The following is a 12,374-nucleotide window of genomic DNA, read 5'->3' as shown; positions in this document are numbered from 1 at the left end:
GACAAAAACAATGGCTCAATGAGCTTAATTTCTCAAGTCTAACATTATTGATTCCTTCCAGAAATCCTTATAAGGCTGCTACCCTCAAAGCAAAGTCACCAATCCCTTTACCAACTTGATCAACCTCCTTAGGACCCATCTAAGACCTTCTTAAATTATGAATTGAATTGCCTCACTTTAAAATGGCAAGATAGTATCCAAAGAGAATGTTAGGTGTGAATTTCAAGAAAAACAATGAATTAACTCTGGATCTTTTTTTAGGCTGGTAAAAATATGGGGCGAGAAGGTACAGAGTTCTTGCAAAATAAAAAAATACGCTTTTTCTGAGCATTTAACCAATGTGGTGAGAAAATAAGTTCGTGCAATGTATAATGACTTTGATGAGTATACCTGAAGGGATGACTTCCCAATTGCAGGTTCTAGGTTGTTGCTGTGAACAAGCCTTTCAAAGACAACCTGCAGAAAGAGCGTATGGACTGGTTGCTCACTGAAGATCATATTCTAACACCATCTGGAAAAGTCAAGAAACCCTCAGTGGGCTTACTGTGTGAATGGCTACTGCAGGCATGGGATGGATGCTTATTTGAGAGTACTATTAAAGGCTTCAAGAAATGCAGCATAATAAATGCAAATGAAAGACAAACTGTGGGAAAAGGAAGCTTCAGGGCAAAAGGGCTTAGGCAGTGAGAGAAAATAAGAAAATTGTGCAGGCAACATTTGCAAACAACTCTCTTCTGCTTATCCGTTGTTTGTTGGTGATGTTGTACTGATTAATATTTTGATGTTTCATATGATAGGTCCACAGCGAATACAGAAACCTACCAAATGCTCTAATTTTACAATGTTTTCCTATCAGACAGAGCTAGAAGAGACCTTAAAGATCATTCAGTCCAACTCTGTAATTTTACAGTAAAGGAAACCTCTTCTTTGAAAAGCAAAATCATATTAGGTTTGAGATCACCTTATATATGGGACAATACGGTATATCAAAACTTTGGGTTTCAACTGCTAAGGTTCAAGAGAAGCAGTCTTAGGGATAAAACAAAAGTAGAATAGTCTTACACTGCAGTAAAAACTCATCTACATATCCCAAGTGGAGGGTTTCAAACTGTGGGAACTCCAATTCTGCCATCTTGAGTGCAGAAAAGACACCATCTTTGGTTAGAGAAGGCTGGATTCTAACTTCATGTAACCTAAGAAGAAAGAGATACAAAGATGAGATCAAAGAAAGTCAAGTAAGGTTTCACTAAAATGAAAGACTCCTTTTGTAGGTCAGTTATGAAAATAGTTCTTTCCAAGGATCATCACTATATATCACAGAAGCCAACCAAAATAATGAAGTTGATTCCATGGATACCAAAGACAAATCCCCAGAGTGATCACTAGACTTTCTCACTACTCTTAAGTGTCATCAAAATTTCAGTTGGTCTGGGCCTCCTATAAGAAAGTTGTTCATATTTACCCTGAGAAACAATGAAGAGAATGGTGGTATTTGGACTTCCCCTTCCTTCTAACACAGGAAGTTGCTGCTTTAGTAAGGAGCCTGAAATAATTTAAACTAGTCACCCTTCATAACTTTTACAAAGCAGTTAAGTCACTGTGGATTATTATCTATTTTTTTTTCAATAACTTAAGCAGTGCTCTTCAGAACCCTGTGGTCAAGTCCTACTTGAAAAACAGTTCCATTAGCAACCCAAGAGTTAAAACGGTGTGTTTCTCCAAGGGAAACATGAGAGGAAAAAAGAAGACATACATACCTTCGAGCAGCAGTGATGATGAGGTAGCCAAGATCTACTTCAAGAGCATTCTTGCAAGCTCCCAAAACAATAGTGTGCAAATTTCTAAAACCACCTGGACAAGGCAAGGGAGGACACAGAGAATTAAAAGCATGCTTTTCTTTTGACCAATCAGCTGTTACTTCAAACTTTACATTTTAGGCACAACAATGTTATATATACAAAATTATTATAGTCAGTGGAAATCAAACCAGAACTCCTGTTCAAGCTTGCCAATTGCTAAAGATGAATTACAATAAAGGCTACTTCCTAAACAATGTTGGAAATGGACCCTGATGCAATGTTTCCTAAAGAAAGGGAGTGAATTGTCAAGAAGGAAATTTTAATAGAAATTTCATGAATCTGCAGACTTCTGGGTAATGCGTGAATCATAAGTCAACAAGCATTTATTAAGTGCTAAGAACTATGCTAAGGACTAGGGGGAAAAACCAGTCTCAAAAAATTATTTACAACAAGCAAATTCAGGATAAATTAGAGAAGATTTCAGAGCAAAGGGACTAAGGTTATAGTGGACTGGGGAAAGCTTCCTGTAAAAGGTGGGAATAGTGACATTAGGGGGATTAGTAAATCAGGGAAGCCAGGAGGCAGAGATGAGGGGAGTCTTAAGGTGTGGGAGACAAGCAGTAGAACTATCTGGAGCCAGAATGTTGTATATAAGGAACAGAAAAGGGGCCAGTGTCATTGACTTGCAAAGTACGGAGAGCGGAGAAAGGTGTAAGAAGACTAGAAAGACAGGAGGGAACTAAGTTTTGCAGGGCTTTTAATGCTAAACAAAGGATTATATCCCTTGATCCTGGAGGTAATACAAAATCACTGGAATTACTGAATAGGGGCAGAAGGTGATATGTTCAGACCTCTGCTTTATGAAAATCAATCTGATAGGTGAATGGAAGATGGACTGGAATAAGAAGACATTGGAGGCAAGAAGACTACCAGAAGGCTACTGCAATAGTCCAGGCATGAGGTCATGAGGGTCACTGCACCAGGCCCTGCCACTGATAGCCACGCTAGGAGAGAAGGTAGCTTATACAAGAGATACTATGAAGGTAAGATTGATAGGACTTGGTAACAGACTGAATGTGGGAAAATAAGAGGGTGAAGAGTTGAAGATAATCACTTCTAAGTCATAACTTGAACACTGTTGCAACAAGATCAATAATAACAATTATGGACTTTCCATTCCCTTACCTGATGTTAGTCTTATTCATTCAAAAGACATTTATTAAGCTTTATGCTCAGAGCAAGACAAAAATAAACAAGTTCCTGCCCTTGAGGAAGTTTTAAAAATCTAGAAGACTCTTTACTGGCATGCTTTAACTTCAATATTACTGACATAGATCACAGCTTTTTCTTACACTCTTAGTTACTGGTCTTCATGGGGTGCTGTAGTCAAAATAGTTTTTTTTAGCTCCATAATTTTTAGCACAATGTCTTACAGGACAAGCTTCTAGCAATGAATTCTTCTGCATTTAACTAAGCAAGTCCTCAAATTATAGTCACAAAGTCCATTCCGAGGCCCACACATCAAGCCCTTCTTCCTTGGTAGTGGCCATCTAGTGTTGGCATAACTGCTAGAACTTTTCAGAATGCATAATCCCCTCCATGCAGCTTTGGAGGATTTGAGCATACCTTCAATTATTGAAAGGCATTCATCAAGTAATGATTAGGGGTAAGTGGTCTCTTTCTTATGAGGTCCTCATGGGTAACTTCAGCTCTCTGAGCTTACTCCCTAGTAATCAACCCGTTTAAGTGACAACATTGTAGAAAGAATCCTAGACTTGAGAGTCAATAGATCTGGGTTTGAATCACAACTCATACTTATTAGCTAGGTAAATATGGTCAAATCACTTAACCTTAGCTTCATCTTTAAGATGGGGAAAACAACACTTGCACCAAGTACAGGACAGTTGTAAGGAAAGTCTGTAAAACTTAAAACACCAAAGCAACAAACGTGAGTTGTTATTATCAATTTTATGGTATTGGTTTGAATAGCTGCAAATCTCTAAATACCTCCCACTGAGATTAGGAAGCCCACTTCCTTCTCCTAACCTCCTATAACCAAGCACATTTTTGTTTTTGGTCAGGACCTATGATTTCTTCAGTGACGAGAGATTCTAGTGAGAAAACTGTATTGCCCAATGCAGACTGGCGACTTTTCTGCAACATACAGTATTACAAATTTGTCTGGAGCACTGAGTGGTTAAGTGCCTCGCCCAGAGCCACATAGTCAGCATGAGTCTTCCTGACCTGAAAGCCAGCTCTCTAGTCACTGCCCCATGCTGCCTCTCAACCAGATGTGTATATACCAGAATCACTTAACTCATAAACTATTTTCAAAAGACTCATGTTCATCCTAGTGTTTTAATGAAAATTATTCTAAATTTTCTTTTACATGTTAGTACTATTGTTCATGCTACGATACCTTCTTTTACTCATATGCATCTTGAATACCTGAACTTTGATTTCTAGCTTTAAGTGTAAAACTTAAAATTATATGCAGTATCACAACTTCTGTTTGATGTCTGAAAGCTAAACCTGCTTACACTTTAGCTCATACACTATCAATAAGAAGGGTGTTTTTAAGTCTACTCTACTTTGCATGGTCACTGGAAATCTGATAGGTTAGAATTTCTTAGTTTTTATAAGTTGCTTATTTGGTTGATAGTGATTTTAATTCCCAACCCATTATGTGGACCACTCAGGGAGAACTAATGGGAGAATATTTGTTAAACAAGGTGGGTAGGTATGAAACAATCCCTGGAAAGAGTACCAACATCTATGAAAGCAAAAAGCTTCTTTCCCTTCCCCCAAACTGATGAAATCAAAAGTTCTTGGCATAATGATATAATTACAACCAATATGATTTTATAATAATTTCCATTATCATGAATTTTGTTTATTATTTTACTACAGATACTTGCTAACTGGGTCAGAATGTTAATGCCTTAACCATTTATGACAATTTTTAATCCTTTAACACATTTCATTAATAATTAATAATGGTTATTTTCCTAAATGTATTTGATGTATTACATGAAAGGGAAAAGAAGAGATTTGAGTTGCAAATCCCAAGTCATGAACTCTGAAGTCTTATTCAACCAAGCTCTAAATGGCAAAAAAATACCTCAAATAGAATTTCTAATACATAGCCCCAAGACATGATTCAATGTTATCAGTAACTAAGCAACAAGCAAGAAGAAAAGGTCTCTTGTTCCACTTCTTTTCAAATGACATAAGAAAGGTGTGATTAGTAACAACCGATTTCTATCACTTTTAAAATGAATGACCTTTAAAAAAAAATGAAGCTGCAAAAGGAAATTAATTTTTTACTGGTCTTCAAAGGTTGCACAATACTAAAGAACAAATGAAAGAACTATACCTGATCGCCAACTGTCTTCAACTACATGTTGGATGAGACCTCCAAGAAAAGGAACTCGAACCAATTCTAATTGTTCCAAGTTTCGGGCAGAAGCTAATCCCGTTACCAATGGGACATACTTCAAAGAGTTTGTAGGCCCTGGGGGAAAAAAACCCCACAACATAACATAATGATATGACAGTGGTGGTGGTGGTGATAATAGCTAGAATTTATATAATGATTTAAAGTTTGCAGAGCACTTTACAAAATTTTCTTATTTTATTCTCACAATAACCCTGGATATTATCTCCTCTGTACAGCTGAGGAAATTGAGGCAAACAGAAGTTAAACGACATGCCCAGGGTCACACAGCTAATTATGTATCTGAGGACAGATTTGAACTCAGGTCCTTCCAAGGCTAAGTCCAGCTTTCTATCTACTAAGCCACTTACCTGTTTCTATGTAACTTTAAGACGGAAGCTTACTTTTTAGGATTTATTTTCAAATTTGTGCCTGCAAATACAATCATAGGAGTTTTAGAGAGCCTAATTCCAAACTTCTCATTTTACAGATTCAGGAATTAATGATCCAAAAGATGAAGGGACTTCACCCAGGTCACATTTCCAGCCTCAGTGTGCTGACCTAAGACTAGGCCTCTTTTCAAATAACTTCCTCAAAATTCTATGTGTGCCTCAAAATGACACAAAAATGGCTGGGTCTCCATAATGATATTTCTCCTTGCAGTAAATAGTCAGAAGGCTTTGGATGTTAATCCTGGCTTTGCCATCTACTCATAAGTGACTTTGGACCAGGTGCTTCTCTTGGGGCCTCAATTTCCTCCCCCTATCATAAAATCAGAAGTTGGGACTAGATGATTTTTACTATCCCTTCATGCTCTAAGATCCCATGCTTCTAGTTAGCCTGCCAATGACCTTGTTCTCAATATGCAAAAACACATCTGAGTGAAATATGAAGACTATCCATGGTATTCCTTCTATATTCCTTCAGCACAGTTACAACTGTGATTCTATACTCCTGACCACTAAGACAATGAACAATAACCAAATAAACATTTGGGAACAATTAGGTGCCAGACATTGTGCTAGCAGGATATAAGAAATTTAAAAAGCATATAGCTTAATACCCTGAAACAATTATCAAGTGAAACAATGAAGAACACAAATAATCCACGGCCAAAACATAAAATGTAGATACATTTTGGACTAGATGACCTATGTGATCCCTTCCAACTGTTATATGCTATGATTCTAAGACTCTAAAATACTACCAGGATTCAGAGAAGGGACACAGTCACAGAAAGCTTCATGGAAGATTCAGTATAATTGTTTAAGGTAGAGGGGAACTTATAAATTATCTTGTCTAATATTTGTATTACATAGGTTAAAAAACTGACGCCAAATGTGATTAGGTAATTAAGTGTGTCCAAAGGTTACACTGTGAATTAGCAGCAAGGTGAAGATAGCACAACATAATCCAAGGCAAGTAAAGACAGAACCAATAGGGTCATGAAGGCGACAAGTGAAGAAGTAGGACTAAAGCAGAAGGTAGATGGAGGCAGCTAGGTGGCACAGTGGATAGAGCCTCGGATCTGGAGTCAGGAAAACCTGAGTTCTAATCCAGCCTCAGACACTAGCTGTGTGACCCTGGGCAAATAACTTAATCTCTGTTTGCCTTAATTCAATGCAAAAGGAAATGGCAAACCATTCCAGTATTTTTGCCAAAGAAACTCCACAAACAGCACTGGTATGCTATGGTCCACAGGGTCACAAAGAATCAGATATGACTGAACAGCAAAGACACAGAGAGACTCAGAGGGCACAATATAGAAAAATCTTCTCTTTTACAGAATATGGATAATGAGGAAATTTGTCTTGTATCACTTACTATTTATAATGGGTTTTGTATTTTTTGCCTTCTCAGTAGATGGAGAGAGAGAATTGGGAACTGTAAATAAAATAAAATTCAATAAACAAAGCGGGGGAAAAATGTGAATGTTAAATAGGAGGAAATAAGTACAGATAAGTAGGACCTAGAAAAGTAGGCAGTGATGTTTCACCTGAATGCTATAGCTAAGGGAATCACGGAATATTTCTGAACAGAGAAGTGACAGGATAAAAAGTACTGCTTAAGGAAAACAAGTTTGGAAAATGTATAAATGATGGATTGGACAGAAGCAGAACACAGTCACGGAGCCTAAGTAGGAAGCTGTTTAAGGATGAAATGATGAAAGCCTAGACCAGGAATCACACTAGAATGGAATGTAAAGGAGAGACATGAGAGATAGTTTGACAGATTTCCTTTTAAAAAGATAAAAATATGTTCAATATTGTACTAGAAATGTAGCTGTAGCAATAAGAAAAGAAAAAGAAATTGAATAGGCAATGAGGAAACAAAACCATCACTCTATAGATGATAGGATGAAATAAATACTTGGAGAATCCTAGAGAATCCACTAAAAAACTGAAATAAGTAACAACTTTAGCAAAGTTGCAGGATATAAAATAAACCCACATAAATCATCAGCATTTTCATAACAAAATCCAAAAATAAGAGATAAAGAAATTCCATTTAAAACACCTGCAGGCAATATAAAATACTTAGGAGTCTATTTGCCAAGAAAAACTCAGAAACAATACAAACATATTTACAAAACACTTTCCACATAAAGTCAGATCTAAACAAGGGAAAAATATTAATTGCTAATGGGTAGGCTGAGTCAATGTAATAAAAATGACAATTCTACCTAAATTAATTTATAAAGTGCCATGCCAATTAAATTACTAATAAAATTATGTTATAGAGCTAGAAAAAACAGTAACAATATTCATCTGGAGGAGCAAAAAATACTCAAGAATATCAATGAAATTAGTAGAGAAAAATGTGAAGGAAGGTGTCTTAGCCAAACCAAATCTCAACTGTATTATAAAGTGGTAATCATCAAAACAATCTGGGACTGGCTAAGATATAGAGTGGTGGAAGAGACTGGGTACACAATACACAGTGAGTAATGACCACAGCAATCTAGTATTTGATAAACCCAAAGATCCCAGCTTTTAGAACAAGAACTCATTATCTGACAAACTGCTGGGAAATCTGGAAAGCAGTTTGTCAGAAACTAGGTATAGACCAACATCTCACAACATATACCAAGATAAGGTCAAATGGGCACATGATTTAGACATAAATGGTGATACCATAAGCAAATTAGGGGAGCAAGGAATAGTTTACAAGTCAGATCTATGGATTAAGGAAGAATTTATAAGCAAATAAGAGACAGAGCATAACAAGATGTAAAATGGATAATTTTGATTACATTAAATTAAAAAGGTTTTACACAAACAAAACCAATGCAGCCAAGATTAGAAGGAAAGCAGAAAACTAGGGAAAAAAATTTATGGCAAGTTTCTCTGGTAAAGACCTGATTTCTCAAATATATAAGAACTGAGTCATATTTATAATACATGTCATTCTCTAACTGATAAATGGCCAAAGGATATGAACAGGAAATTTTGAGATGAAGAAATCAAATCTATCTATGGTCATATGAAAAAATACTCTAAATCAGTACTGATTAGAGAAATACAAATCACAACAACTCTGAGGTACCACCTTATACCTATCAGATTGGCTAATATGACAGAAAAGGAAAATGACAAACACTGGAGATGTGGGAAAACTAGGGTATTAATGCACTTTTAGTGGAATTGCGAATTAATCCAATCACTCTGGAGAGTAATTTGGAACTCTATCCAAAAGGCTACAAAACTGTGCATACCCTTTGACCCAGCAATACTACTACTAGGTCTGTATCCCAAAGAGAGTTTAAAAAAAAGAAAAGAAAAAGCTCTTTATATATAGCTCTTTTCATGTTGGTAAAGAATTGAAAATTGAGGGGATGCCCATCAGTTGGGGATTGGGTGAAAAAGTTGTAGTATGTGATTGTGATGGAATATTATTGTGCTATAAGAAATGACAGGCAGGATGCTTTCAGAAAAACTTGGAAAGACTTAGATAAACTGATACAAAGTGAAGTAAGCAGAACCAGGAAAACACTGTACATAGCAACAGCGATATTATATGACAATCAACTGTGAATGACTTAGCTATTCTCAGCAATACAATGATCCAAGACAATCCCAAAGGATTTATGAACAATGCTATCCACCTCTAGAGAAAGAACTCATCGAATCTCAATGCAGATGGAAGAATATTATTTTTTACTTTATTTTTTTGCATGTCTTTTTTGTGTGTGTTTTCTTTCACAACAAGACTGATATGGAAATGTGTTTTGCATGACTGTACATGTATAACTTGTATCAAATTGCTTGTCTTCTCAATGACGGGGGAGGGGATAGGGAGGGAAAGAATTTGGAACTCAAAAGTTTTAAAAACTGTTTTTTCATGTAATTGGAAAAATAAAATATTTAGACAGTGAAAAAAAAAAAGGTTACGTATACTTTTCATGATCTCCTCCAAAACTTCTTTAAAGTAAAAAACAAACAAACAAAAATCCTCAGGGAAGAATGGTAGAATACAAAGAACTTGTTGGAATGAAGTAAGAGCACCTGGTTCAAACCTCAATCCCACTACTTATTGTATGTGTGACTTTGGACAAATTATTTCATTTCTCTGGGCCTCAGTTTCCTACAATTGCTTAAATAAGATAAAAGAAAGGGTTGTATTAAATGATCTCTAATGTTCCTACTACTTCTAGAGCTATAAATTTATTTATCTTCAGGAAGTAATATTTAGTGCACAATAATGTTCTATTTAGCTCAATGTATGAATATATAACAATAAATTTTACTTCAGGATTCTTTTAATCTTATAACAATTCTGTCACTCAACCATATAATTACCTGCACAGTTCCTCATGACAAAAGTGCGTAAGCTGATGCAAAGGAAATCTTTAAAAGGCTGGGGCTTGGTGAGTCTCACCCACTTCAAATAAAGGTGCCTTAACATTGGGATACATGGAATTTCAGGAACATTCACCCCTAGAAAAAAAAGCATTCAAGAATTCATTAAAATCAAATGCCTTATTTCACAAGCAAGAAAGTTCAAGAATGTATTTCCTAAGTGAACCTCATTGACCAATTCTGGGAGACTTCAACTTCTGCAATTAATTTAACCAATGCATATTAAGTATGTTCTATTTAAAACAATCTTCAACCACATGGACATATTTACTTTAAAATAGACTTCTATTAATCTGATCATTTTTCTTGGTTGTTTTCTGAAACTTCTCTACACATCAATTTTTAAAAAATGATTACCAATACAGAGGGACTGACGATGTAGATGAAAAATGGCCCCGCCTTTGCTTTCAAAGGCTCACAGATTTATGTGGTATAAGTACAGCACTTCTTAAACTGTGGGTCATGGCCCCATATAAGGTGGTGTAACTGAATGTAGGGGTCACAAAAAATTTGGCAACAGTAGAAGGTTTCTAAATATGCAACAAACAAAACTTAATTCAAATGTGTACTGAATCCAAGGTGTTTCTGGTAATGCTTACCCAATGCTGTATCGCACAATTTCACTATAGCCTTGGTTCTGAACGCACAACATGTGCACTTTGCACTGCACATGCTGTCATGCCACCGCAATGCCAACAAACACTGCCAGAAACACCTCGACTCAGATTTGAGACTATTGTATGTTATGAATGCAGCGTTTTTACTGTATATACAAAGTTTTCTGCTCTTACAGAAACATAATAGCTTAATTATGGAAAACAAAGATTTTTAATATTTTCCTATCATCATTCCTAAGTATGTATCAAATTAATATATCTTTGGATTGGATTGTGTCAGAATATTTGATTTTTAAAATTGCTGTTATCTCCTTTTAATATTTCTCCATCACCACTGTATGTGTTCTATGTCAACATCAATTTTTTAAATTAAGCACAAACAAATGTAATTTCATAAACTAAAGCTAGTATTTATTTGAAAAATTATTAACAATATTTATTTATATTTTAAGACCAAAGCTCTTTTTGGTTATGGAAAAATGGCTAAATTTAGACAGAAGAGGTAAAAATACTGATGACAATGTGGTAGAGACTTCTCTACCAGGTTGTAGTACACCTGAATTGGCAAGAAAAAGAAAATATGCTGAATCATGTGGCTCCCAAGAGGGAGAAGGGTAAATAGATTACCAAAACTGAAATTATTATATTTTGACCGAGCAGAAATCTGATTTTGTTAATTTTTTTCAGAATGACTTAAGTTAAAAGATAAAACTGAAAGTTTTACTAAAGGAGTTAACAAGGGAGACAAAGGTGGAAAATGGTTCTTTAGAAATGTTTACAGCTACGATGATTGTATAATTGAAAATAACCTTCTCAAAGATTTAATTGTAAGAGTTATAATTACTCATCTGAAGTGCCTGGAGACACAATTTCAGAAATACTTCCCTTCAAATTTTGATTCTAAAAAACTAAGTTGGGTTCATGAACCATACTCAATTGAAATAAAAAATGTGAGTCAACTGCCATTAGAAGTTCAAGAAGAATCTGCCAAGTTATCAAGCAATACAGGTTTAAAATTTGAGTTTCCTAAAAAATCATTAAATGAATTTTGGCTTGGGATTAGGACAGAATCTCCAACAATTTCTGAAATGGCCCTAAACATACTTCTGCCATTTTGTACTATGTATTTATATGAAGTGGTATTCTCAGCATTGATGATTATAAAATCAAACTATCAATCAACTCTAAAAAATGCTGAAGATGCTCTACGTCCTGCAGTATCAAATATTTCACCAAGATTTAATTTTTTGTGTAAAAATAAAAAAGCATATCCATCTCATTAGCATGCAAATTTGCTTTCATCTTTAATAAATGGTAAAATTATATGTACACCAAATAATTGTTTTAAAATACATTTTTTTATGATTTATTATCAATTCTATACCTATTTTATATACCTGAGATTGCGTAAAAATTTCTCGGACAAAAAGAGGTCATGAGTGGAAAAAGTTTAAGAAGTCCTGGCATATGGGAAGGGACATACAACATATGAGACAGGGTAGAATGTGACAGAGACAAAGAATTATAAGATATCTGAGGAAGAGATATTTCATCAAATGGAAGGTAAGAATGTTTAAGGAAGGCTTCATCTGCACCTGTTATCTCCCAAACCATCCCCTTTTCTTTATAGAAATCACGATACAAAGAAAAGCAGATCACTGTG

The 12,374-nt window shown here is 35.4% G+C and overlaps 1 protein-coding gene across 2 annotated transcripts in view; it reads right to left on the bottom strand.

Annotated features, from left to right (window-relative positions):
• Positions 1–12,374, bottom strand: part of FBXO38 (F-box protein 38) — a 110,974-nt gene that overhangs the window by 52,385 nt on the left and 46,215 nt on the right. For both annotated transcript variants that reach the window (XM_027841760.1, XM_027841759.1), the window contains exons 6-9: positions 10,035–10,172; positions 5,176–5,313; positions 1,758–1,851; positions 1,063–1,193 (exon numbers count right to left, since the gene is read on the bottom strand). In XM_027841760.1, the coding sequence (XP_027697561.1) occupies positions 1,063–1,193; positions 1,758–1,851; positions 5,176–5,313; positions 10,035–10,172 (501 nt within the window). The remainder of the gene's footprint in view (positions 1–1,062; positions 1,194–1,757; positions 1,852–5,175; positions 5,314–10,034; positions 10,173–12,374) is intronic.

Source organism: Vombatus ursinus, unplaced genomic scaffold (assembly GCF_900497805.2).
Source record: "Vombatus ursinus unplaced genomic scaffold, bare-nosed wombat genome assembly UNPS02014863.1, whole genome shotgun sequence".
NCBI lineage: Eukaryota > Metazoa > Chordata > Mammalia > Diprotodontia > Vombatidae > Vombatus > Vombatus ursinus.
The sequence above is the reverse complement of the archived record's forward strand: the minus strand, read 5'-3'. Positions and strand labels throughout refer to the sequence as shown.